Raw genomic sequence first — 26,703 nt, forward strand, 5'->3', positions numbered from 1 at the left:
AAGTCCAAGCACCGAGCCGACCTCACACACTTCAAATTTATCCTTTCCTGCCTTAACTCTGCCCTCTCCTCCGCCAGGCAAAGCTTCTTCTCCTCCCTCATCGACACCCATGCCCGTCACCCCCGCCGATTGTTCCGGACCTTTAACTCTCTCCTTAGGCCCCCTGTTCCTCCCCCTCCCCCATCTCTCACCCCTAATGATCTGGCCACCTATTTCCTCACGAAAATCAACACGATCGGGTCTGAGCTCCCCAAAGTCACCCCTCCGCCTCTCCCCTCCCCCCCACCGACCCCCTCCCCTACTTTCCCATCCTTCCCTGCGGTATCCTCAGAGGAGATCTCCTCCCTCCTCGCAAGTGCCACCCCCTCCGCCTGCGCCTCGGACCCCATTCCCTCTCACCTTCTTAAAACCATCGCCCCTGCCCTCCTCCCTTCCTTAACTTCTATTTTTAACAATTCAATCTCCAAGTGCTCCTTCCCCTCTGCCTTCAAACATGCCCACGTCTCCCCCATCCTAAAAAAACCCGCTCTCGACCCCACTTCCCCCTCCAGTTATCGTCCTATCTCCCTACTACCCTTCCTTTCCAAAATCCTAGAACGAGTCGTCTACAATCGATGCCTAGAATTCCTTAACTCCCATTCTCTCCTAGACCCCCTCCAATCTGGCTTCCGTCCCCTCCACTCTACCGAGACCGCTCTCTCTAAGGTCACCCATGACCTCCTTCTTGCCAAATCCAATGGCTCCTACTCCATTCTGATCCTCCTTGACCTCTCTGCTGCCTTTGACACTGTCGACCATCCCCTCCTCCTCCATACCTTATCTCACCTTGGCTTCACGGACTCTGTCCTCTCCCGGTTCTCCTCTCACCTCTCTGGCCGATCATTCTCGGTCTCCTACGCTGGAGCCTCCTCCCCCTCCCATCCTTTAACTGTCGGAGTTCCTCGAGGGTCAGTTCTCGGCCCTCTTCCGTTCTCCATTTACACTCACTCCCTCGGTGAACTCATCCGCTCTCGCGGCTTTGACTACCGTCTCTACGCAGATGACACGCAGATCTACATCTCCGCCCCCGTCCTCTCCCCCTCCCTTCGGGCTCGCGTCTCCTCCCGCCTCCGGGACGTCTCCACCTGGATGTCGGCCCGCCACCTAAAACTCAACATGAGCGAGACCGAGCTCCTCATCTTCCCTCCCAAACCCGGTCCGCTCCCAGACTTCTCTATCACCGTGGATGGCACGACCATCCTTCCCGTCCCGCAGGCCCGCAATCTCGGTGTCATCCTTGACTCGTCCCTCTCGTTCACCCCACGCATCCTATCCGTTACCGAGACCTGCCGGTTTCACCTCTACGATATCGCCGAGATCCGCCCTTTCCTCTACACCCAAAGGGCTACCTTACTATTACGGGCTCTCGTTATATCCCGGCTAGACTACTGTGTCGGCCTTCTCTCTGACCTCCCTTCCTCCTCTCTCGCCCCGCTCCGGTCTATTCTTCACTCCGCCGCCCGGCTCATCTTCCCGCAGAAACGATCTGGGCATGTCACTCCCCTTCTTAAACAACTCCAATGGTTGCCTATCGACCTCCGCTCCAAACAAAAACTCCTCACTCTAGGCTTCAAGGCTCTCCACCACCTTGCCCCTTCCTACCTCTCCTCCCTTCTCTCTTTCTACCGCCCACCCCGCCCGCTCCGCTCCTCCGCCGCCCGCCTCCTCGCCGTCCCTCGGTCTCGCCTATCCCGCCGTCGACCCCTGGGTCACGTCCTCCCGCGGTCCCGGAACGCCCTCCCTCCTCACCTCCGCCAAACTGATTCTCTTTCCCTCTTCGAAACCTTACTTAAATATCACCTCCTCCGAGAGGCGTTCCCAGACTGAGCTCCTCTTCCCCCTCTACTCCCTTTGCCATCCCCCCTTTACCTCTCCGCAGCTAAAGCCTCATTTTCCCCTTTTCCCTCCGCTCCTCCACCTCTCCCTTCCCATCCCCACGGCACCGTACTCGTCCGCTCAACTGTATATATTTTCGTTACCCTATTTATTTTGTTAACGAATTGTACATCGCCTCGATTCTGTTTAGTTGCCATCGGTTTTTACGAGATGTTCTTCCCCTCGACGCTGTTTAGTGCCATTGTTCTCGTCTGTCCGTCTCCCCCGATTAGACCGTAAGCCCGTCAAACGGCAGGGACCGTCTCTATCTGTTGCCGACTTGTTCATCCCAAGCGCTTAGTACAGTGCTCTGCACATAGTAAGCGCTCAATAAATACGATTGAATGAATGAATGAATGAATGTTCCAACCACCCCCCGGCTGACCGCTGGCCCGACTGAGCTTCCTCCAGCCTCGGGCCCCCTGAGGCCCCCTGCTCTGCTCCGAGACCCCATTAATAATAATCATAATGTTGGTATTTAAGCACTTACTATGTGCAGAGCACTGTTCTAAGCGCTGGGGTAGATACGGCGCCATCAGGTTGTCCCATGTGGGGTTCCCAGTTAATCCCCATTTTACAGATGAGGGAACTGAGGCCCAGAGAAGTGACTTGCCCACAGTCACACAGCTGACAAGTGGCAGGGCTGGGATTCGAACCCATGACCTCTGACTCCCAAGCCCGGGCTCTTACACTGAGCCAACTCGGCCCCACGGTCACAAGTTTATGTTTGTCCTCCTCTGTCTCATTCGTTCAATCGTATTTCCTGAGCGCTTAGAGAAGCAGTGTGGCTCACTGAAAAGAGCAGAGGCTGCGGAGTCAGAGGTCATGGGTTCTAATCCCGGCTCCGCCGCTGGGTGACTTTGGGCAAGTCACTTCCCTTCTCTGTCCCTCATTCCCTCGTCTGTAAAATGGGGATGAAGACTGTGAGCCCCACGGGGGACGATCTCATCACCTTGTATCCCCCCCAACACTTAGAACGGTGCTTGGCACATATTACGCGCTTAACAAATACCATCATCATTATTATTATTGTTACTACTGTGTGCCGAGCACTGTACTAAGCGCTTGGGAAAGTCCGATACAACAATTAACACATTTTCTGCCCACGAGGAACTGACGGTCTAGAGGGGGAGGCAGACACGAATAGAAATCAAGAAATGAGGGAGAGGGACATAAGCAGTGAGGGGTTGGGTGGGGGGACGAAGAAAGGGAGCGAGTGAGGGAGATACAGAAGGGAGTGGGAAAAGGGGAAAGGAGGGTGCAGTCAGGGAAGGCTTCTTGGAGGAGACGGGCCTTTCATAATAATATTCATGTTGGTATTTGTTAAGCGCTTACTATGTGCAGAGCACTGTTCTAAGTGCTGGGGGAGATACAGGGTCATCGGGTTGTCCCACGTGAGGCTCACAGTCTTCATCCCCATTTTCCAGATGAGTTCACTGAGGCACAGAGAAGTGAAGTGACTTGCTCACAGTCACACAGCTGACAAATGGCAGAGCCGGGATTCGAACCCATGACCTCTGACTCCCAAGCCCGGGCTCTTTCCACTGAGCCACGCTGATAAGGCTTCGAAGGCAGGGGAGAGTCATCGTCTGTGGGAATTGAGGAGGGAGGGCGTCCAGGCCAGAGGCAGGACGCGGGCCGGGGGTCGGGGGTGAGAGAAATGGGATCCTGACATCCTCCTGCTACTAAGCAGAGGGAGAGAGAGCGGGGATCGGGTCTACTCACTCGGTTGTCCTCCCTCAAGCGCTCAGCCCAGTGCTCTGCACACAGGAGGCTGTCAGCTCCTTGAGGGTAAGGATCGGGCCTACTAACTCTACCGTCCTCTCCCAAGTGCTCAGCACAGTGCTCTGCACACAGCAGACCGGCGTCCCTCACGCCCTGGAGTCAGTCAGCCGTATTTATTGTGTACAGGGTAATCAGGTTGTCCCCCGTGCGGCTCCCAGTCTTCATCCCCATTTTCCAGATGAGGGAACTGAGGCCCAGGGAAGTGAAGTGACTCGCCCAAAGTCACACAGCAGCTAAGTGGCGGAGCAGGGATTAGAACCCAGGACCTTCTGACTCCCGGGCCCGGGCTCTATCCACTACGCCATGCTGCTTCTCAATAGAACAGGCTGGGAAGCAGCATGGCATAGCGGATAGAGCCTGGGTCTGGGAGTTGGGTTCTAATCCCGGCTCCGCCGCCTGTGTGCTTTGGGACCTCGGGGAAGTCACTTCTCTGTGCCTCAGTTTCCTCAGCTGTCAAATGGGGATTGAGACCGGGAGCCCCACGTGGGACGGGGACTGTGTCCATCCTGCTTTTCTTGTATCCACCCCAGCGGTTATTTGTTCAATTGTATTTACTGAGCGCTTACTGTGTGCAGAGCACTGTACTAGGCGCTTAGTTCAGTGCCTGGCACATAATGGTGTTTATTAAGCGCTTACTATGTGTCAAGGACTGTTCCAAGCTCTGGGTTAGATACAAGCTTATCTGGTTGTAGAGAAGCGGCGTGGCTCAGTGGAAGGAAGCCGGGCTTGGGAGTCAGAGGTCATGGGTTCGAATCCAGGATCCGCCGCTTGCCAGCTGTGTGACTTCGGGCGAGTCACTTCACTTCTCTGGGCCTCATCGACCTCATCTGCCAAATGGGGATTAAAACTGTGAGCCCCACATGGGACCACCTGATCACCTTGTATCCCCCCAGCGCTTAGAACAGTGCCTTGCACATAGTAAGCGCTTAACAAATACCACCATTATTATTATTATTATTATTGGTTGGTTACATTCCCAGCCCCACAGGGGGCTCACAATCTTAATCCCCATTTTACAGATGAGGCAACTAAGGCACAGAGAAGTTAAGTGACTTGCCCAAGGTTACACAGCAAAGTCGGGACTAGAACCCAGGTCCTTCCGAATCCCTGGCCCGTGCTCTATCCACTAGGCCAGTAAGCGTTTAACAAATACCGTTATTATTATAATTACAATAATAACAATAAACAGGCGCATTCCCTGCCCACAAGAAGCTTACAGTCTAGAGGGGGAGACGGACACTCGTTCATTCAATTGTACTTATTGAGCGCTTACTGTGTGCCGGGCACTGTACTAAGCGCTTGGGAGAGGAAAAGAGAACTATAAAGAGACACATTCCTTGCCCACGACGAGCTGACGGTCTAGAGGGGGAGACGGGCAGGAATAGGAATCAATAAATGAGGGACGTGGATGGGAAGCGGTGTGGGAATGGAAGGGGGGATGAAGAAAGGGAGCGAGTTGGGGCGACGCGGAAGGGAGCGGGAGAAGCGAGGGGGATGAGGGAAGGGCCGTGCCCACCCATCAAGCTGCCCAGCAGGGACTCACCACTCGAACCCACTTCCTGCCGCCCTAAATGCCCGCCTGGCCGCCCACGCGGCCTCCTCCGGCCCATCTGCCCGGCTGATTCAATCACCACCCCCTAATTAATAATAATAATAATAATGTTGGTATTTGTTAAGTGCTTCCTATGTGCAGAGCATTCATTCATTCAGTAGTATTTATTGAGCGCTTACTATGTGCAAAGCCCTGGACTAAGCGCTTGGGACATACAATTCGGCAACAGATAGAGACAATCCCTGCCCAACGATGGGTTTACAGTCTAATCGGGGGAGACAGATGGACAAAAACAAGACAACTTAATCACGATAAATAGAATCGAGGCACTTTTCTAAGCGCTGGGTTAGATACAGGGTCATCAGGTTGTCCCATGTGGGGCTCACAGTCTTCATCCCCCATTTTCCAGATGAGGTCACTGAGGCCCAGAGAAGTGAAGTGACTTGCCCACAGTCACCCAGCTGACAAGTAGCAGAGCCAGGATTCGAATCCACGACCTCTGACTCCCAAGCCCGGCCTCTTTCCACTCTGCCACGCTCGATTCCTCCCATTTCCCAGCCAGTCAATCATTCATTCATTCAATAGTATTTATTGAGCGCTGACTATGTGCAGAGCACCGTACTAAGCGCTTGGAATGGACAATCCGGGACGGCCGGGAATTGGGGGGTGGGGGTGACGTCCAAGGTGACGTCACCCTCGGAGCCGGCGGCGGGAGAGCCCCCCACCTCCAACCCCACCGGGAAGGGCGAGGGCCCATCGGACACTAAAAAGGTCAATCGGTCAGTCAGATCTATTGAGCGCTTACTAGCTGCAGAGCTCTGGGCTGGATTCATTCATTCAATCGTATTTATTGAGCGCTTACTATGTGCAGAGCACCGGACTAAGCGCTTGGAATGGACAAGTCGGCAACAGATAGAGACCGTCCCTGCCCTTTGACGGGCTCACGGTCTAATGGGGGGAGACGGGCGGACGAGAACGATGGCGATAAATAGAGTCGAGGGGAAGAACGTCTCGTAAAAACAATGGCAAATAAATAGAATCAGGGTGATGTACAGCTCATTAAACAAAATAAACAAAATAAATAGGGGGATGAAGATATATACAGTCGAGCGGACGAGTACGGTGCCGAGGGAGTGGGACGGGAGAGAGGGGAGGAGAGGGAAAGGGGGGAGAAGAGGGTTTAGCTGCGGAGAGGTGAAGGGGGGGGAGAGGGAGCAGAGGGACAAAAGGGGGAGCTCAGTGTGGGAAGGCCTCTCGGAGGAGGTGAGTTTTAAGTAGGGTTTCGAAGAGGGGAAGAGAATCAGTTTGGCGGAGGTGAGGAGGGAGGGCCTTCCGGGACCGCGGGAGGACGCGGCCCGGGGGTCGACGGCGGGACGGTCGAGACCGGGGGACGGCGAGGAGGCGGGCGGCGGAGGAGCGGAGCGTGCGGGGTGGGCGGGAGAAAGAGAGAAGGGAGGAGAGGTAGGAAGGGGCGAGGGGATGGAGAGCCTCGAAGCCCAGCGTGTGAAGTTTTTGTTTCGTGCGGAGGTCGATAAGCAACCACTCGAGGTTTCGAAGAAGGGGAGTGACGGGCCCAGGGCCTTTCTGCGGGAAGATGAGCCGGGCAGCGGAGTGAAGGATAGACCGGAGCGGGGAGAGAGAGGAGGAAGGGAGGTCGGAGAGAAGGCCGACACGGTAGTCTAGCCGGGATATAACGAGAGCCCGTAGCGGTAAGGTAGCCGTTTGGGTGGAGAGGAGAGGGCGGATCTCGGCGATATCGTAAAGGTGACACCGGCGGGTCTCGGTAACGGATCGGATGCGCGGGGTGAACGAGAGAGACGAGTCGAGGATGACGCCGAGGTCGCGGGCCCGAGAGACGGGAAGGACGGTCGTGCCATCCACGGTGATAGGGAAGTCTGGGAGAGGACCGGGCTTGGGAGGGAAGATGAGGAGCTGCATCCGTCAGTCAGTCGGTCAGTCATATTTATTGAGCGTTCACTGGGTGCCGAGCACTGTACTGGATGACCTACCATCTGCAAATGATCGAATTTATAGAGTGCTTATCGTGTGGTATTTGGTATTTGTTAAGCGCTTACTATGTGCAGAGCACTGTTCTAAGCACTGGGGGAGATACGGGGTCATCAGGTTGTCTCACGTGAGCCTCATTTTCCAAATGGGAAACCTGATGATCTTGTATTCATTCATTCAATAGTATTTATTGAGCGCTGGGGGAGATGCAAGGTCATCAGGTTGTCCCCTCTTGGGGCTCCCAGTCTTCATCCCCGTTTTCCAGATGAGGTCACTGAGGCCCAGAGAAGTGAAGTGACTTGACCACAGTCACACAGCCGACAGGTGGCGGAGCCGGGATTCGAACCCACCGTCCCGGATGGCACGGCGTCCCTTGGTCAATCCTGTTTATTGAGTGCTTACTGTGTGCAGGGCACTGGACTGTAGGATGCAGCATCTGTCAGTCAGCCAATCGTATTTATTGAGCGCTTACTGGGTGCAGAGCACTGGGACAGAGCATCTGTCAGTCAGCCGGTTGTATTTATGGAGTGCCTACTGCGTGCAGAGCCTTCATTCAATCCATTCAGTCGTATTTATTGAGCGCTTACTATGTGCACAGCACTCTACTGGATGACCCAGCATCTGTTGGTGAGTCCTACTTACTGAGCACTTACTATGTGCAGAGCTCTGTGCTATATGACATTGCATCTGTTAGTCAATCATATGTACTGAGCGCTTATCGTGTGCAGAGCACGGGACTGGATGACAGAGCATCTGTCAGTCAATCGTATTTATTGAGCACTTACTGTGTGCAGAGCACTGGACCGGATTAGGGAAACAGTGTGGCTCAGTGGAAAGAGCCCGGGCTCAATCATCGGTGGCATTTATTACTATGTGGAGAGAAGCGATATGGCTTAGTGTTGGTATCTGTTAAGCGCTTACTATGTGCCGAGCACTGTTCTAAGCGCTGGGGTAGACACAGGGGAATCAGGTTGTCCCACGTGGGGCTCACAGTCTTAATCCCCATTTTACAGATGAAGGAACCGAGGCACAGAGAAGTGAAGTGACTCGCCCACAGTCACACAGCCGACAGGTGGCAGAGCTGGGATTCGAACTCATGAGCCCCGACGCCAAAGCCCGTGCTCTTTCCACTGCGCCACGTGCCTGAGGGTCAGAAGGTCATGGGTTCTAATCCCAGCTCTGCCACCAGTCTGCTGTGTGACCTTGGGCAAGTCATTCACTTCTCTGGGCCTCAGTGACCTCATCTGGAAAATGGGGACTAAGAGTAGCTCTGCGCACAGTAAACGCTTACTAAATACGAATGAAGAAATGACAGGGACTGGGTCCAACCTGACTCACTGGAATCTACCGCAGTGCTTAGAACAGTGTTTGGCACATAGTGAGAGCTTAACAAGTAACATAAGAAGAAGAAGAAGAAGGTGTCTGCTGTGTGTCCTTGGTCAAGTCACTTCACTTCTCTGGGCCTCAGTTCCCTCATCTGTCAAATGGGGATGGAGACCGTGAGCCCCACGCGGGACGGCGACTGGGTCCAACCCGATTTGCTTGGATCCACCCCAGCGCTTAGGACAGAGAAGCAGCGTGGCTCAGTGGAAAGAGCGTGGGCTTTGGAGTCGGAGGTCATGGGTTCGAATCCCGGCTCGGCCGCTTGTCAGCTGTGTGACTTTGGGCGAGTCACATAACTTCTCGGTGCCTCAGTTCCCTCATCTGTAAAATGGGGATTAAGACCGCCAGCCCCACGTGGGACAACCCTGATTCCCCTGTGTCTACCCCAGCGCTTAGAACAGTACTTGGCACATAGTAAGCGCTTAACAAATACCAACATTATTATTAGTGCCTGGCACATAGTAAGCACTTAATACCGTAATTATTATTATTGTCTGCTGTGTGACCTTGAGCAAGTCACTTTACTTCTCAGTGCTTCGGTTCCCTCATCTGTAAACTGGGGACAGGGACTGGGTCCAACCTGCTTTGCTTGTATCCACCCCAGTGCTTAGTACAGTCCCTGCCACATAGTGCTAGCACATAGTACATAGCACATAGTGCCTAGTGCCTAGCACACAGTGCACATAGAGAAGCAGCATAGCTCAGCGAGAAGCAGCGTGGCTAAGTGGCAAGAACCTGGGCTTGTGAGTCGGAGGTGGTGAGTTTGAATCCCGGCTCCGCCGCTTGTCAGCTGGGTGACTTTGGGCAAGTCACTTCCCTTCTCTGGAGAAGCAGCGTGGCTCAGTGGAAAGAGCACGGGCTTTGGAGTCAGGGCTCATGAGTTCGAATCCCAGCTCTGCCACTTGTCGGCTGTGTGACTGTGGGCGAGTCACTTAACTTCTCTGGGCCTCAGTTCCCTCATCTGTAAAATGGGGATTAAGACTGTGAGCCCCACGTGGGACAACCTGATTCCCCTATGTCTACCCCAGCGCTTAGAACAGTGCTCGGCACATAGTGAGCGCTTAACAAATACCAACATTATTATTATTATTATTATTATTATTGGGCCTCAGTGACCTCATCTGGAAAATGGGGATGAAGACTGTGAGCCCCACCTGGGACAAAATGATGACCCTGTATCTCCTCCAGCGCTTAGAACAGTGTTTGGCACTTAGTAAGAGCTTAACAAATACCAACATTATTATTATTATTATCTGGGCCTCAGTTTCCTCAACGGGCAAATGGGGATGAAGCCTGGGAGCCCCACGTGGGACAACCTGATCACCTGGTATCTACCCCAGCTCTTAGAACAGTGCTTGGCACACTTAACCAATACCATCATTATTATTATTATTATTAAAGTAAGCCCTTAACAAATACCACAGTTACTCGTATTACTATTATCATTGACACGGAGCGCTGTACTAAACGCTCTTCCACCGCCGCCCCCCCCGTGCTCCTCCTTTGCAATGATAATAATAATAATATGGTATTTGTTAAGCACTTACTATGTGCCAAGCACAGTTTTAAGCGCTGGCGTGGCTCAGTGGAAAGAGCACGGGCTTTGGAGTCAGAGGTCATGGGTTCGAATCCTGACTCTGCCACTTGTCAGCTGTGTGACTTTGGGCAAGTCACTTAACTTCTCGGTGCCTCAGTTACCTCATCTGTAAAATGGGGATTAAGACTGCGAGCCCCACGTGGGACAACCTGATTCCCCTGGGTCTCCCCCAGCGCTTAGAACAGTGCTCGGCACATAGTAAGCGCTTAACAAATACCAACATTATTATTATTATTATTATTATTACAAGGTAATCAAGTTGTCCCATGTGAGGCTCACAGTCTTCATCCCCATTTGGCAGACGAGGTCACTGAGGCCCAGAGAAATGAAGTGACTGCCCCCAAGTCACACAGCTGACAAGTGGCCGAGCCGGGATTAGAAGCCATGACCTCTGACTCCCAAGCCCGGCCTCTTTCCACCGAGCCCCGCTGCTTCTTTGTAATAATAATAATGCTGGTATTTGTTAAGCGCTTACTATGTGCCAAGCACCGTTCTAAGCGCTGGGGGAGACACAAGGTGATCAGGTTGTCCCACGTAGGGCTCACAGTCTTCATCCCCATTTTCCAGATGGGGCCACTGAGGCCCAGAGAGGTGAAGCCACTGGCCCGCAGCTGCCGAGGGGCAGAGCCTGGATTCGAACCCATGACCTCTGACTCCCCAGCCCGGGATCTTTCCACTGAGCCGCGCTGCTTCTTTGTAGAATCCGTGCCCGGGATTGAGCGCCTCCAAGATGCCCCTGCCGTACCCAGAGACCAGCATGGAGTATCACGTGTGCCCGCTCCCCAAGTACGCGTTCACCGGCCAGTCTGCCAAAGGCTCCAGTGTCCCCGTTACCCAGAGGCGCTTCCTCCATCGCCAGGTACGCGGGGGGGCTCGGGGGTCCCGGCGGAGGCCTTCCCACCCCGAGCCCCCCTTTCCCTCCGCTCTCCTCCCCTTTCCCCCTCCCTCTCCTCTACCCCCTTTCCCCTCCGCACAGCCCTTCTCGATATTTTTAAATAATATTTATTACCCTATTCATTTTATTAATGATGTGTATCTATCTCTGATTCTATTCATTTTGATGGCATCGACACCCGACTACTTGTCTGTCTCCCCCTTTTAATAATGATGTTGGTATTTGTTAAGCGCTTACTATGTGCCGAGCACTGTTCTAAGTGCTGGGGTGGATACAGGGTCATCAGGTCGTCCCCCGTGAGGCTCCCAGTCTTCATCCCCATTTTCCAGATGAGGGAACTGAGGCCCAGAGAAGTGAAGTGACTCGCCCACAGTCCCACAGCTGACAAGTGGCGGAGCCGGCATTCGAACCCACGACCTCTGACTCCCAAGCCTGGGCTCTTTCCACTGAGCCACGCTGCTTCTCTAGACTGTGAGCCCGTCGTTGGGCAGGGATTGTCTCTATCTTTTGCCAAATTGTACATTCCAAGCGCTCAGTACAGTGCTCTGCACACAGGAAGCGCTCAATAAATGCGATCCAATGAATGAAAGAATGAATGGTCCCGGCCGGGAAGATGCGGAAACGATTCCTCCAGAGAGCCCCCATTCGTTCATTCGTTCATTCAGTCGTATTTATTGAGCGCTTACTATGGGCAGAGCACTGTACTAAGCGCTTGGAATGGACAATTGGGCAACAGAGACAATCCCTGCCCATTGACAGGCCTACAGTCCCCAAAGGAGACAAAGTCCAGGAGGCCATCCCTGGGTCAGGGGCTTCTCTCACGTAGTGGCTAGAGCAGGGGCCTAGGTCCTGGGTTCTAATCCCGACTCTGTCACTTGTCTGCTGGGGGACCTCGGGCAAGTCACTTCACTTTCCTGGGCCTCAGTGACCTCAGTTGGAAAATGGGGATTGAGACGGAGAGCCCCACGTGGGACAGGGACTGGGTCCAACCTGATTTACTTGGATCCACCCCAGCACTTAGTACAGTGCCTCGCACATAGTAAGCGCTTAACAAATACCATAATAATTATTAGTATTATTGACTGGGCCGCAGTGACCTCATCTATAAAATAGAGATGGAGACCGCGAGCCCCACGTGGGACAGGGATTGGGTCCAACCCTATTAGCTTGGATCCAACCCAGCGATTAGTACAGTGCCTGGCACATAGTAAGTGCTTAATAAATACCATAATAATTATTATTATTACTGACTGGGACTCAGTGACCTCATCTGTAGAACGGGGATGGAGACTGCGAGTCCCACATGGGACCCGATTAGCTTGGATCCACCCCAGTGATTAGTACAGTGCCTGGCACACAGTAAGCGCTTAACAAATACCATGATTATTATTATTATTCATTCGATGGTATTTATTGAGCGTTTACTGTGTGCAAAGCACCGTACTAAGCACTTGGGAGAGGACATCATAACAATACACTCTAGACCCTTCGAGACTGTGAGCCCGTTGTTGGGTAAGGATTGTCTCTATTTGTTGCCTAATTGTACTTTCCAAGCGCTTAGTACAGTGCTCTGCACACAGTAAGTGCTCAATAAATCCGATTGAATGAATGGATGAATAGACTCTACACTCTAATGCAACACAGTCTAGACTGTGAGCTCGTTGTGGGCAAGGAATGTCACTGTTTACTGTTATACGGTACTTTCCCAAGCGCTTAGTACACTGCCCTGAGCACAGTAAGCGCTCATTAAATACGATCGAATTCATTCAATAGTATTTCATTCAATAGTATTTATTGAGCGCTTACTATGTGCAGAGCACTGTACTAAGCGCTTGGAATGCACAATTCGGCAACAGATCGAGACCGTCCCTGCCCACTGACGGGCTCACGGTCTAATCGGGGGAGACGGACAGACAAAAACTAGACAACTTAATTGCAGTAAATATTCAATCATTCAGTAGTATTTATTGAGCACTTACTATGTGCAGAGCACTGTACTAAGCGCTTGGAATGTCCAATCCGGCAACAGATAGAGACCATCCCTGCCCATTGACGGGCTCGCGGTCTAATCGGGGGAGACGGACGGACAAAAACTAGACAACTTAATTGCAATAAATATTCATTCATTCATTCAATAGCGTTTATTGAGCGCTTACTACGTGCAGAGCACTGTACTAAGCGCTTGGAATGGACAAATCTGCAACAGGTAGAGACGGTCCCTGCCAGATCAAATGAATAAATAAATACGATGGAATGAATGAACGCACAATAGATCAGACCCTTTCCCTGCCCGCAGGAAGCTCACGGTCTAAAGGGGGTGAAGCTTGTGGTGGAGGGGGGGGGTCTATAACAGTACCCCGTGCCTCTCTCCAGGAAATCATCCCCGGAGTCATGACCTGGAAGACTTTCCCCTCCGTCACCCTGACCACCTCGCTGGCTCCTTCCAACTCGGGAAGAGACAGTGTCTCTCAGGGGTGAGTTGGAGTGGACCCGCTCGGGGGCGTCCAGCACAGAGCACAGCAGGCGGCGAAGCACACCTCCTCCGAGAGGCCTTCCCTGATTGCACCCTCCTCTCCTCTTCTCCCGCTCCCTTCTGCGTCGCCCGGACTTGCTCCCTTTCTTCATCCCCCCCTCCCGGCCCCACGTACGTCCACGTCCCTCATTTGTTGATTTGTATTCGTCGGGCAACTGTAATATTGTCCTCTCCCAAGTGCATAGTACAGTGCTCTGCACCCACTAAGCGCTCAATAAATACCACCGACTGGTCGATGGAGGCTCCCGTCCTCTCCCAAGTGCAGAGTCCAGTGCTCTGCACCCACTAAGCGCTCAATAAATACCACCGACTGGTCGATTGAGGCCTCCATTTTCTCCCAAGTGCATAGTACAGTGCTCTGCCCCCACCAAGCGCTCAATAAATACCACCGACTGGTTGATTGAGGCTCCTGTTCTCTTCCAAGTGCAGAGTACAGTGCTCTGCACCCACGAAGCGCTCAGTAAATACCACTGATTGGCTGATTGATTTAGGCTCCCCCAATCTGGTGTCTGAGAATGCTTTTCCCTCAGCGTTTCCTGCCCACGGTGAACTTCCAATCCAGAAGGGGAGGCAGACGGGACTAGAAATACATCATTTCTAGTATGATGTATTGATCTACATTGATGTATTTATGATGTATTTCTCTACATCATTAGAGAAGCAGCGTGGCTCAGTGGCAAGAGCCCGGGCTTGGGAGTCCGAGGTCATGGGTTCGAATGCCGACTCTGCCCCTCGTCAGCCGTGTGACTGTGGGCAAGTCACTTCACTTCTCTGGGCCTCGGTTCCCTCATCTGTAAAATGGGGATGAAGACTGGGAGCCTCACGTGGGATAACCTCATTCCCCTGAATCTCCCCCAGCGCTTAGAACAGTGCTCTCCACGTAGTAAGCGCTCAACAAATACCAACATTATTATTTCTGGATACGTCAGTCAGTCAGTCAATCGTTTATTGAGCGATTACTGTGTGCAGAGCACTGTGCTAAGCGCTTGGGAGAGGACAACGCAATAACAAACAGCTACGTTCCCTGCCCACGAGGCGTTTACGTCCAGAGGGGGAGATACACGTAAATAGAAATAAATAAAATGACAGATATTGATTTACGTGATGTGGCGCTGGAAGGGGGGATGAATAAAAGCAGCGAGTCTTTCCCTTTCTGTCTCCGTGTCTCTAACTCTGTCTTCCGCCTCTTTCTGTCTCTGGGTTTCTGCCTGTCTCTGTCCGTCTCGGTGAGTCTGTTTGCCCATCCCTCTGTCTGTGTCCATCGTCATTCTTCAGTTGTATTTATTGAGCGCCTACTGTGTGCAGAGCACTGGCCTAAGCCCTTGGGAGAGGACAGTACAACAAGAAACAGACACAGTCCCCGCCCACAACGAGCTTACAGTCTAGAGGGGGAGAAAGACGTGAAGAGAAATGAAAAATAACCGTAATGATAATGATGATGATATTTGTTAAGCGCTTACTATGTGCCCAGCACTGTCCTAATCGCCGGGGTAGATAGAAGGTCATCAGGTTGTCCCACCTGGGGCTCCCAGTCTTCATCACCATTTGACAGATGAGGTCACTGAGGCCCAGAGAATAATAATAATAATAGCTTTGGTATTTGTTAAACGCTTACTATGTGCAGAGCACTGTTCTGAGCGCTGGGGTAGACACAGGGTAATCAGGTCGTCCCACGTGAGGCTCACAGTTCATCCCTGTTTTACAGATGAGGTAACTGAGGCACAGACGTGCCCACAGTCACACAGCTGACAAGTGGCAGAGCCGGGATTCACACTCGTGACCTCTGACTCCCAAGCCTGGGCTCTTTCCACTGAGCCAGAGAAGTGAAGTGACTTGCCCAAAGTCACACAGCTGACAAGTGGCAGAGCCGGGATTGACTAGAGCACTGGGCCTGGGAGTCAGAGGACCTGGGTTCTAATCCCAGCTCTGCCATCTGTTTGCTGTGTGGCCTGGGGCAAGTCACTTCACCTCTCTGGCCCTCGGTTCCCTCATCTGTCAAATGGGGATCGAGACCGGGAGCCCCACGTGGGACAGGGACTGGGTCCAAACCGATTTGCTCGGATCCACCCCAGTGAGTAGCACAGTGTCTGGTACACAGTAAGCGCTTAGCAAATACCACAGTTATTATTTTTATTATTCGGAGGAAGGGCGGGGCTTAGTCTGGGAAGGCTCTTGGAGGAGCTGGGCCTTAAATAAGGCTTTGAAGGCGGGAAGGGTCACGGTCGGATTTGAGCATTTGATCTCTCTCCATCTGTCCCGAGCCACGGGTTCGACTTGTCGCTCAGTCAAGATTCCCAGCGTGCACTGGGACACCGGTACCCCCAGTCCCAGTTTCGGGGGGAGGGTGCTTGGTCCTGGAAGACCCTCAAGGGTGGGGGATTTTTTGTCTCTACTACACTCTCCCAAGCGGCTAGGACAGTGCCCTCCCTGCACAAGGAAGCAGCGAGGCCGAGTGGATAGAGCCCAGACCTGAGAGGCAAAAGGACCTGGGTTCTAATCCCGGCTCCGCCGCTCGTCAGCTGTTGGGTGACCCTGGGCAAGTCACTTCTCTGGGCCTCAGTGGACTCATCTGTCAAACGGGGATGAAGACTGTGGGCCCCATGTGGGACGGGGACTGCGTCCAACCTGAAGCAGCATGGCGTAATAATAATAGATGTTGGTATTTGTTAAGCGCTTACTATGTGCCGAGCACTGTTCTAAGCGCTGGGGTAGACACAGGGGAATCAGGTCGTCCCACGTGGGGCTCACAGTCTTAATCCCCATTTTACAGATGAGGGAACTGAGGCACAGAGAAGTTAAGTGACTTGCCCAAAGTCACATAGCAGACAAGTGGCCGAGCCGGGATTCGAACCCATGAACTCTGACTCCAAAGTCCGTGCTCTTTCCACTGAGCCACGCTGCTTCTCAATAATAATGATGTTGACATTTGTTAAGCGCCTACTATGTGCCGTGCACTGTTCTAAGCGCTAGGGGAGATATCAGGTCATCAGGTTGTCCCACGTGGGGCTCCCAGTCTTCATCCCCATTTGACAGATGAGTCACTGAGGCACCGAGAAGTGAAGTGACTTGCCCAAAGTCACCCAGCTGACAGGTGGCAGAGGCGGCATTAGAACCCATGACCTCTGACTCCTAAGCCCGGGCTCTTTCCACTGAGCCACACGGCTTCTCAATCGATCTCAGGCCCGGAAGTCAGAAGGTCGCAGGTTCTCATCCCGGCTCCGCCTCTTGTCTGCCGTGCGACCTTGGCCAGATCACCTCACTTCTCCGTGCCTCAGTTACCTCCTCTGTAAAATGGGGATGGAGACTGCGAGCCCCACGGGGGACAAGGACTGGGTCCAACCCGGTGTGCTTGTATCCAGCCCAGCGTTTAGAAGAGAGCCTGGCACATAGTAAGCGCTTAACTGCCACAGTTATTATTATTATTAGCTTGTGTTATTAGGACAGTGCCTGATACGCAGTAAGCCCTTAACAAATACCATAAAAAAGGAGTTTCAAGAGCCCCCGTAGCCTCAGGAACCTCAGGAACCTCGGGAGGATCAGCCTTCCCGGGACCCAGAGGTGGAGAAGGCGTCACCGGGGTCGGGCTTGGTGGGGGGTTGAGGGGGAGGGGACGGGGCTCCTCATGGGGGTCTCGCCTCCCGTAGCTGTGACCGCTTCAATGCAGACCTGCTCCCCTTGGACGGCCCCACCCTCCTGGACCACCTGCCAGAGGAAGACGCGGAGCACATCGTCCAGCGGTATGGTCCCTCCCGGCCTCCCCCTGCCCGGCCTCCCCCGCCCGGCCTCCCCCTGTCCGGCCTTCCCCTGCCCGGCTTCTCCCCTTCCCGGTCTCCACCCTGGCCACTCTCACCCCACCCAGCCTCCACCCCATCCACTCTCCCCTCACCCGCCCTTCGTCCCGTCCATTGTCCCCCTACCTGGCCTCCACCTCGTCCATTCTGCCCCCCCCCCCCGGCCTCCACCACATCTGCTCTTCCCCCTCACAGCCTCCACCCTATCCAGTCTCCCCTCACCCGGTCTCCACAGCATCTGCTGTCTCCCTGCCCGCCCTCCACCCCGGCCACTCTACCCCCACAAGGCCTCCACCCGATTTGGTTTCCCCTCCACGGGCCTCCGCCCCATCCTTTCTCCCCTCACCCAGCCTCTACCACATCTGCTCTCCCACGCCTGGCCTCTACCCCGGCCACTCTCTCCCCACACAGCCTCTGCCCCATCCTCTCTCCTTTTTTTCTCTCTCCCTTTCCCCGTTTTTCTCTCCTTCTCCTTTCTCTCCTCCTCTCTCCCTTTCTCCCCCCTTCTCTCTCCTTCCCTTTTCTCTCTCTTCCCCTTTCCCCTTCAACTCTCCCTCTTTTTTCTCCCCCTCTCCTTTTCTTTCTCTCTCCCTTTCCCCCTTTCTCTCTCCTTCCCCTTTCTCTCCCCCTCCCTTTCTTTCTCCTTCCCCCTAATCTCTGTCTTCTCCCTTTCACTCTCCCTCTATCCCTTTCTTTTTCTCCCCTTCCACTTTATCTCTCTCCTTCCCCTTTCTCTCCCCTCCCTTTCACCCCTCTCTCTTCCCCCCTTTCTCTCTCCTTCCCCTTTCTCTCTCTCTTCTCCTTTTCACTCTCCCTCTTTCTCTCCTTTCTCTCTCTTTCCCCTCTCCTCCCCCTTTCTCTATCTCCTTCTCCCCTTTCTCTCCTTCTCCCCTTCTCTCTGCCTCTCCCCCATTTTTTCTTTTCCCCCACTTTCTCCCTTTCTCTCTCTCTCTCTCCTCTGCCTTTCTCCCTTTTCCTCTCTTTTCCCTCCCCCTTCTCTCTTCTCCCTCTCCTACTCTCTCTCACACCTTCTCACTCTCTCTTTTCCTTCTCTCTTCTCTCTTTCTTCTCTTTTCTCCCCTCTCTCTTTTCCTTCCTCTCTTTCCCTCTCGAGAGAGAGATGGGTGGAGAGGAGCAAACAGAGGGCTGGACTCAACCGGCCACACAGGATTTGTTCATTAATCTATCCATCCATCAATCAGATTTACTGAAAACTAGCTCAGCACAGAGCTAGGGAGAGGACAATAGAGTCAGTAGACATGATCCCTGCCCTCAAGGAGCTTCCAGACTACTGTGTGCAGAACACTGTGCTGAATGCCTGGGAGAGACAATAGCGTTGGTAGACACGATCCCTGCCCTTGAGGACCTGACACTCTACTGTGTGCAGAGCACTGCCCTGAGTGCTGAGGAGAGGACAGTAGAGTGAGTAGACTTGATCCCTGCCTTCAAGGAGCTTCCAATCTACTGTGTGCAGAGCACTGGACTGAGCGCTGGGGAGAGGACAAGAGAGGTAGTAGACACCATCCCTGGTCTCCAGGAGCTGACATATTACAGGGGAGACAGACATCGAAATGAATTAGACATAGAGGAAGCAGTCGAGTGAAAGGATCTAGAGAAGCTGTCTGGCATCATCAATCAATCAATCAGTCAGTCAACGGTATTTCGTTCATTCATTCAATAGTATTTATTGAGCACTTACTATGTGCAGAGGACTGTACTAAGCACTTGGAATGTAGAGAAGCAGCCTGGCTCAGTGGAAAGAGCCCGGGCTTGGGAGTCAGAGGTCATGGGTTCAAATCCCGGCTCTGCCACTTTTCAGCTATGTGACTGTGGGCAAGTCACTTCACTTCTCTGGGCCTCAGTGACCTCATCCGTAAAATGGGGTTTAACTGTGAGCCTCCCATGGGACGACCTGATTACCCTGTATCTACCCCAGCGCTTAGAACAGTGCTCTGCACATAGTAAGTACTTAACAAATACCAACATTATTATTATTACAATTCGGTATTTATTGAGCGCTTACTATGTGCAGAGCATGGAGACAGCCCGGGTCTGGGAGTCAGAACATCATGGGCTCTAATCCCAGCTCCGCCTCTTGTCTGCTCTGTGACCTTAGGCAAGTCACTTCACTTCTCTGGACCTCAGTTACCACATCTGTAAAATGGGGATTAAGACTATGAGCCCCACCTGTTTACCTTGTATGCCCCCCAGCGCTTAGAACTGTGTTTGGCACATAGTAAGCGCTTAACAAATACCATAATTATCATTATTATCTAGATATCTCCCTGACTCCCTCTCCCTCTTGAACGTGGATTTGCTCCTTAATTTCCCCCTCCGCATTTATGTCCACCTCTGACATTTATTTATTTCTATTAATGTTCGTCTCCCCCTCTAGACTCTAAGCTCGCTGTGGACAGGGATCACGTCTACCAACTCTGTTGTAGTGTACTCTTCCAGGCGCTCAGTCCATTACTCTGTGCATAGTAAGCGCTCAGTAAATACCACTGATTGATTGACTGGCTGGGAGCAGAAGTGAGTAGCTAAGTGATCAAGGGACGCAGACCCTAGCGGTCAGATTCCCGGCCCAGCAGCTGCAGTCCCCGCTGACCGTTCATTCCCTGGCCCTTCCCCTCCCTGAGCAGGCCCACCCCTGGGGAGACCCCCATTTCCCAGACAGGAGTCGGGGTCAGAGAGGGAGGGAAGGAGAGGGAGAGGGAAGACTGGGGAGGGAGGGAGGGAGGGAGCCAGAGGGATGGAGGGAGAGGAAGGGAGAGGCAGGGAAGAAAAGGAGCCAGAAGGAGAAGGAAGAAGAGGGAAGGAGCTGGAGGGAGAGGGAGGGAGAAGGAAGGAGTGGGGGGAGAGGGAAGGAAAAGGGGGCAGAGGGAAAGAGAGGAAGAAGGAAGGAGGCAGCCAGGGGGAGAGGGAGGAAGAAGGAGGGAGCAAGAGGGAGGGCTGGAGGGGTAGGGAGAAAGAAGGAGGGAGAGAAAGGAAGAAGGAAGGAAGGAACCAGAGGGAGAAGAAAACCAGAGGGAGGGAGAGAAAGGAAATGAGAGGAAACAGGAGGGAGCTTCTTCTGCCTGTGGGGTCAGAGGTCGGGGTAGGTGCCGACTGACCCCCGTGTCCCCCATGCCCCAAACAAACCCACGTTGGTCCCGTGCCAGGGAGCCCGCCGGGGCGCTGCCCGGAGACGACACCCAGGCCCCGCATCTGACCTCTGACCTGACTTTTGACCTGACCCTCGACCTGACCCCGGCGATGCTGGAAGCAGAATTCCCCCTGCTCGGTAGCTGCCAGATCCTGGAGGACAGGTGCAGACCGTCGAGGGGGACAGGACGGGGCCGGGGGGCTGGGGAGGCCTGGGACCTCCGAGCCTGGGGAAGGGCATGGGCCGGGTTTTCGGGAGGGGGAGGGGTGTGGAACCGGGAGGGGGTCCCGGGGTTGTTTTCTCCTAAACGTCTGTGCCTCCCTTCTCTCCCAGCAGCCCGGTCCCGCCCGCCGAGACCCGGGCCTTCTCCGGCTCCTCTGCCTCCGTCTGCAGGTGACCAAAAGACCCCGACCACCCCCTCCCCTCCCAGGCCCTTGACCCCCGACCCCACCTTGGTCCGCAGGAGATCACAATGCAGCCGACCCTCCCAAACTGGGCCCCTGACCCCTGACCCCACGTAGGGCGGCAGGTGACCACAGTGTGGCCATCCACCCCCCAACCCGGGCCCCTGATCCCTGTTCCCACCTCGGTCTACAGGAGACCACAAGCCCCCAAACACCCCCTCCCCAGCCAGGCCCCCGCCCCCACCTTCAGTCTGCATGTGACCGCAAAGCAGATGCCCCTCCCCTCGCCCCCTCCCCAGCCAGGTCCTGACCCCCGTATCCCACCCTCTGCTGGGCCACCCCATCCTCTTTCTCCCAACTGGGTCCCACCCCCCACCTCGGTCTGCGGGTGACCACCCAGCAGCGGCCCACCCCCCGGGCCCGCATCGATCAATCTATGCTATTATTTGTGCGCCTACCGAATAGACGCGTTCCGATGTGGGCAGCGAATGTGTCTGTTATATTGTCGTTTGTCAATCGTATTTATTAAGCGCTTACTGTGTGCAGAGCACTCTACTAATTGCTTAGTACAGTGTCCTCTCCAGTGCTCAGCCCACCGTAAGCGCTCAATAAATACGAATGGCGGACTGACTGGGTGACTGTCCGGCACGCTGACCGATCGCACAGCCAGCTCCCCCTTCCCCTCCAGACCCTTTGAGATCCCAGCCCACGCCGCCCCCCACCTCGACCCCGACCCACCCCCTCCCTGGTTGGGTGGCGGGAAGTGGGGGGATGCTGGAGGTGGTCGGGGGGCTGCCTGAGGACTGACCTCTCCCCCTTCCCCGACCCGGCTCGGCAGTTTGTCCCAGGAGCCACGGGGCCCCGGGACCCCCAGGACCCCCATGTCCGAGAGAGGGGTCCCCGCCACTCTGGAACTAAGGACCCGCCTCGTGCACCACTTGGAGAAGCTGAAATCCGCCTGCCTCGACAAAAGCCTCATCCTGGAGTGATGGACACCCAGACCGACCCTCAGGCCTCGGACTCAAGACCCCCAAACCCCCAGACCTCAGATTCAAGACTCCCAAGCCCCCAGCCTTCGGACTCCCAGGCGCTCTAGATCCCCAGGCCTCCGGCCCCAGTCTCCCAAGACCCCAAGCCTGGGACTCCAAGGACCCCCGGACCCCAGCCCCATGACCCCTGGAACCTGGGCCCCTCCCAGTCATGATGAGACCGCTCCCCCCCAAGCCCCTGCCCTGGGGCACCCCAGTTCCTTGGAGACGCCGGAGACGAGTCAGGTCCTCCCGACGTCCCCAAAATGGAGCTTCCGTTTTCATCGCGAGTCTCGAAAATAAAGCGTCGCTTATGGGAGGTGGGTGGCGTGTGTGAGATGTGTGGCATGTGTGAAGGGTGATGCGTGATACGTGTGGCGTATGCGTGTGGCCTGTTTGCGGTGCGTGTGACGTGTGGCGTGAGAGGTCAGACCATCAGTACAGTGCTTGGGACATAGTAAGCGCTTAACAAAGAGCTAACAAAACTTAGCACCCCACGTGTGGCCTGTGGTGTGTGATATGCGATGTGTGGAGTGGGCTGCGGCGTGTTGCATTGCGTGGTGTGGAGTGGGGGATTTTTCGACATCGCTTTTCATTCTCTACAAAAAAATTTCAGGACTTGTTTCCCCACTCCCTGAGAAACTCCAGTGGTTGCCCTTCCACCTCCGCATCAAACACAAACTCCTCACCGTTGGCTTTGAAACAGTCCACCCCTTCGCCCCCTCCCCCTTCGCCCCCTCCTACCTCATCTCGCTTCTCTCCTACTTCTCAGCCCGCACACTCCGCTCCTCTGACACCAACCTTCTCACCGTTCCTTCACCTCGTCTATCTCACCACAGACCCCTGGCCCACGTCCTGCCTCTGCCCCGGAACGCCCTCTCTCCTCAAATCCCACGGGCAACCACTCTCCTCCCGTACAAAGCCTTACGAAAGGCCCACCTCCTCCGAGAGGCCTTCCCAGACTAAACCCCACTTTTCCTCATCTCCCACTTCCTTCTGAGTCACCCTGACTTTCTCCCTTTGCTTTCCCTCCCCTTCCCAGCCCCACACCCCTTATATCCATATCTTTATTTTTCTTCATATCTGTCTCCCCCTCTAGACTGTCAGCTTGCTGTGGGCAGGGAATGTGTCTGTTTGCTGTGTGACCTTGGGTAAGTCACTTCCCTGTGCCTCAGTTACCTCATCCGTAAAATGGGGATTAAGACTGGGACAGGAACTGCATCCAACTCGATTTGCTTCTATTATTATTATTGTATTTGTTAAGCGCTTTCTATGGGCCAGGCTCTGTCCTAGGCGCTGGAGTGGATCCAAGCAAATGGGGTTGGAACGGTCCCCATCTCACATAGGGCTCACTGTCTTAATCACCATTTTACAGATGAGGTAGCTGAGGCACAGAGAAGGGAAGTGACTTGACCAAGGCCACACAACAGACAAGCGGCAAACTCATGATTTTTTGACTCCCAGGTCTAACTACTATACCGTGTCATATCCACCCCAGCACTTGTTCAGAACCCAGTACATAGTAAGCAATTAACAAATATCATCATTATTATTATCGTTATATTGTCCTCTCATTCATTCATTCATTCATTCATTCAGTAGTATTTATTGAGCGCTTACTATGTGCAGAGCACTATACTAAGCACTTGGAATGTACAATTCGGCAACAGATAGAGACAATCCCTGCCCATTGACGGGCTTACAGTCTTCTCCCAAGTGATTAGCACAGTGCTCTGCACACAGGAAGCGCTCAATAAATACGATGGAATGAATGAATGCTAGGTGTGGCGTGTGGTGTGTGATGCGTGACATGTGAGGTTTGTGTGGCCTGTGATCTATGTCATGTGTGTGGTGTATGTGGTGGGTAGTATGAGGTATATGTGGTATGACTGTAGAAGCGACATGGCTTGGTGAAAAAAGCCCAGGCTTGGGAGTCAGAGGTGGTGGGTTCTAAATCCGCCTCTGCCACTTATCAGCTGTGTGACTTTGGCCAAGTCACTTCACTTCTCTGCACCTCAGTGAACTCATCTGTCAAATGAGGATGAAGACTGTGAGCCCCACGGGGGACAACCTGATGACCTTGTATCTACCCCAGAGCTTGGAACAGTGCTTGGCACATAGTAAGCGCTTAACAAATACCATCATCCTCATCATCATGATGTGTGGTGTGTGTGAGGTGAATGGCATGTGTGAGGTGTGATTGAGGCAGGTGGTGGCCGAAGTTTGACATCTCTCACTTTTTTATTTTGGTGTTTGATAAGCTCTTACTATGTGCCGAGCACTGCACTAATCTATCTGTTGCCGACTTGTTCATTCCAAGCGCTTAGTACAGTGCTCTGCTCATAGTAAGCGCTCAATAAATACTATTGAATGAATTGAATGAACATTGGGATGGAGACAAAATCATCAGGTCCGACACTGATCATGTCCCACACGGTGCTCACCGTCGGAGCAGAAGGGAGAACCGGGATTAAATCCCCATTTTGCACTTGAGGAAAGCAAGGTCCAAAGAAATGAAGTGACCTGCCCAGACATATGGAGAAGCCGGGATTAGAATCTGGGTCCTCTGACTCCCAGGCCTTGGCTCTATCCACTACGCCGAGTGCTAGGCCATGTGCTAAGCGCTGACCTAAATGGGGTTCACGATGCAAGGGGGCAAAAGACAAATTCACAGAATAATGAGAGGAGTTAACAAAAATAAGTAATAAATTCAACAAACCCGCAAAGAAATCCTCAGTTGTCACTTCAGGTAAAGAAATAGATATTGAGTAGTAGTGAGGTATAGTGGCTAGAGCTCAGGACTGGGAGGCAGAGGACCTGGGTTTCAATCCCAGCTCTGCCACTCGTCTCCTGTGTGACCTTGGGCGAGTCACTTCACTGTGCCTCAGTTATCTCCTCTGTAAAATGGGGATGGAGGCGGTGAGCCCCACGTGGGATAGGGACTGTGTTCAACTTGATTTGCTTGTATCCACCCCAGCACTTAGTACAGTGCCTGGCACCTAGTAAGCATTTAAACGAATACCACCATTTTTAGTATCGTTATAGTGTACTTTCCCAGGCTCGTAGTACAGCGCTCTGCACACAGTAAGCACTCAATAAATCCGACTGAATGAATGAAAGTCATTTCTCTGGGCCTTGGTTCTCTCCTCTGTAAAGTGGGGATGAAGAGTGTGAGTCTCATGTGGGACTTGAATTGTGTCCAACCCGATTAATTTACATCTACCCCAGCATTTAGCACAGTGCCTGGCACAATCTCTACCCTGACCAACTCTGAAATCTCTCTGTCTGACCACAACTTCCTCTCTCGCCTCCTCTCCCACACACCCCCTGCCCGTAAATCTGAACCGCTCCCCAACAGGGACCTCCGATCCTTGACCCCATCCAATTTCCTCAACTAATCACGGCCCCCTTAGCCTCCATCCCCACACTACCCGCCCTTGATGACCAAACTGACGCTCTCCACACCACCCTCTCTACTGAACGCAACTCACTCTCCCCGCTGTCCCTTCGTCGATCTCCTACCGCTAATCCGCAGCCCTGGATCACCACCACCGTCCGCCTCCTGTGCTCTTGCGCTCGAGCCGCAGAGGGCTGCGGGAGGAAATCTAAACATCAGGCTGACTTTGTCCACTTTAAGTTTCTCCTCTCCTGCTTTAACTCTGCCCTCTCCTCTGCCCGGCAAAACTACGTCTCCACCCTTGTTGACCCCCCTGCCCAGCGCCCACGCCGGTTGTTCCAGACATTTAACACCCTCCTGAGGCCCCCTGCCCCCCCACCTCCCCCATCCCTTGCTCCCAAAGACCCGGCCACCTACTTTGGTAAGAAAACTGACATGATCGGGTGTGAGCCTCCTAACATCGCCCCTGTCCCTCCTCAGTCCCTCCTCCTTCTGGCCACGTCTTCAACTCTCCCATCCTTCCCCCGAGATCTGCCTCCTCTCAAAATCCACCCCCTCCACCTGCACCTCAGACTCCATTCCTTCGCACCTTATCAAACCTCTTGCTGCCCCCTTCCTTCCCCCCCTTAACAGCCAACTTCAACAGTTCGCTCTCCAATGGCTTCTTCCCCACTGCTTTCAAACATGTCTACGTGTCCCCTCTCCTAAAAAAAACCCTTCCTCGACCCCACGGTTCCCTCCAGTTATCGCCCCATCTCCCTCCGACCATCCCTCTCCAAACTCCTGGAGCAAGTCGTCCACACTAGCTGTCTCAAATCCCTCTCCTCTGATTCTCTCCTTGATCCCATCCAATCTGGCTTCCGTCCCCTTCACTCCTCAGAAATCGCCCTCTCAAAGGTCATCGCTGATCTCCTTCTAGCCAAATCCAACAGCCTCTAATCCTCATCCTCCTTGACCTTTCGGCTGCCTCTGACCCCGTGGGCCACCACCTGCTCCTGGAAACGTTATCCAACCTCGGTTTCCCGGACACTGTCCTCTCCCGGTTCTCCTCCTACCTCTCCGGCCGCTCCTTCTCTGTCTCCTTCGTGGGCTCCTTCTCTGCCTCCCACCCCCTCACTGTGGGGGTCCCTCGAGGCTCAGTTCTGGGTCCCCTTCTAGTTTCCTTCTACACCCACTCCCTTGGAGAACTCATTCGCTCCCATGGCTTCAACTCCCACCTCTCTGCTGATTGATACCCGTGATGAGCCCGCAACAAGCTGCCTTATTAGTGAT

General features: G+C 53.8%; 1 protein-coding gene across 2 annotated transcripts in view; it reads left to right on the forward strand.

Annotated features, from left to right (window-relative positions):
• The window catches only part of CFAP221 (cilia and flagella associated protein 221), a 111,822-nt gene extending 89,469 nt beyond the window's left edge, over window positions 1-22,353 (forward strand). The window contains exons 19-24 of one of the 2 annotated variants that reach the window (XM_029071160.2): window positions 10,939-11,097; window positions 13,507-13,607; window positions 17,311-17,403; window positions 20,619-20,765; window positions 20,936-20,995; window positions 21,845-22,353. In XM_029071160.2, the coding sequence (XP_028926993.1) occupies window positions 10,939-11,097; window positions 13,507-13,607; window positions 17,311-17,403; window positions 20,619-20,765; window positions 20,936-20,995; window positions 21,845-21,995 (711 nt within the window). In that variant the 3' untranslated portion in view covers window positions 21,996-22,353. The remainder of the gene's footprint in view (window positions 1-10,938; window positions 11,098-13,506; window positions 13,608-17,310; window positions 17,404-20,618; window positions 20,766-20,935; window positions 20,996-21,844) is intronic. The other variant, XM_029071167.2, reaches the window with a different exon arrangement.
• Window positions 22,354-26,703: the final 4,350 nt, after the last annotated feature.

The sequence above is a fragment of the Ornithorhynchus anatinus genome, chromosome 1 (genome assembly GCF_004115215.2).
Source record: "Ornithorhynchus anatinus isolate Pmale09 chromosome 1, mOrnAna1.pri.v4, whole genome shotgun sequence".
Classification (NCBI taxonomy): Eukaryota; Metazoa; Chordata; class Mammalia; order Monotremata; family Ornithorhynchidae; genus Ornithorhynchus; species Ornithorhynchus anatinus.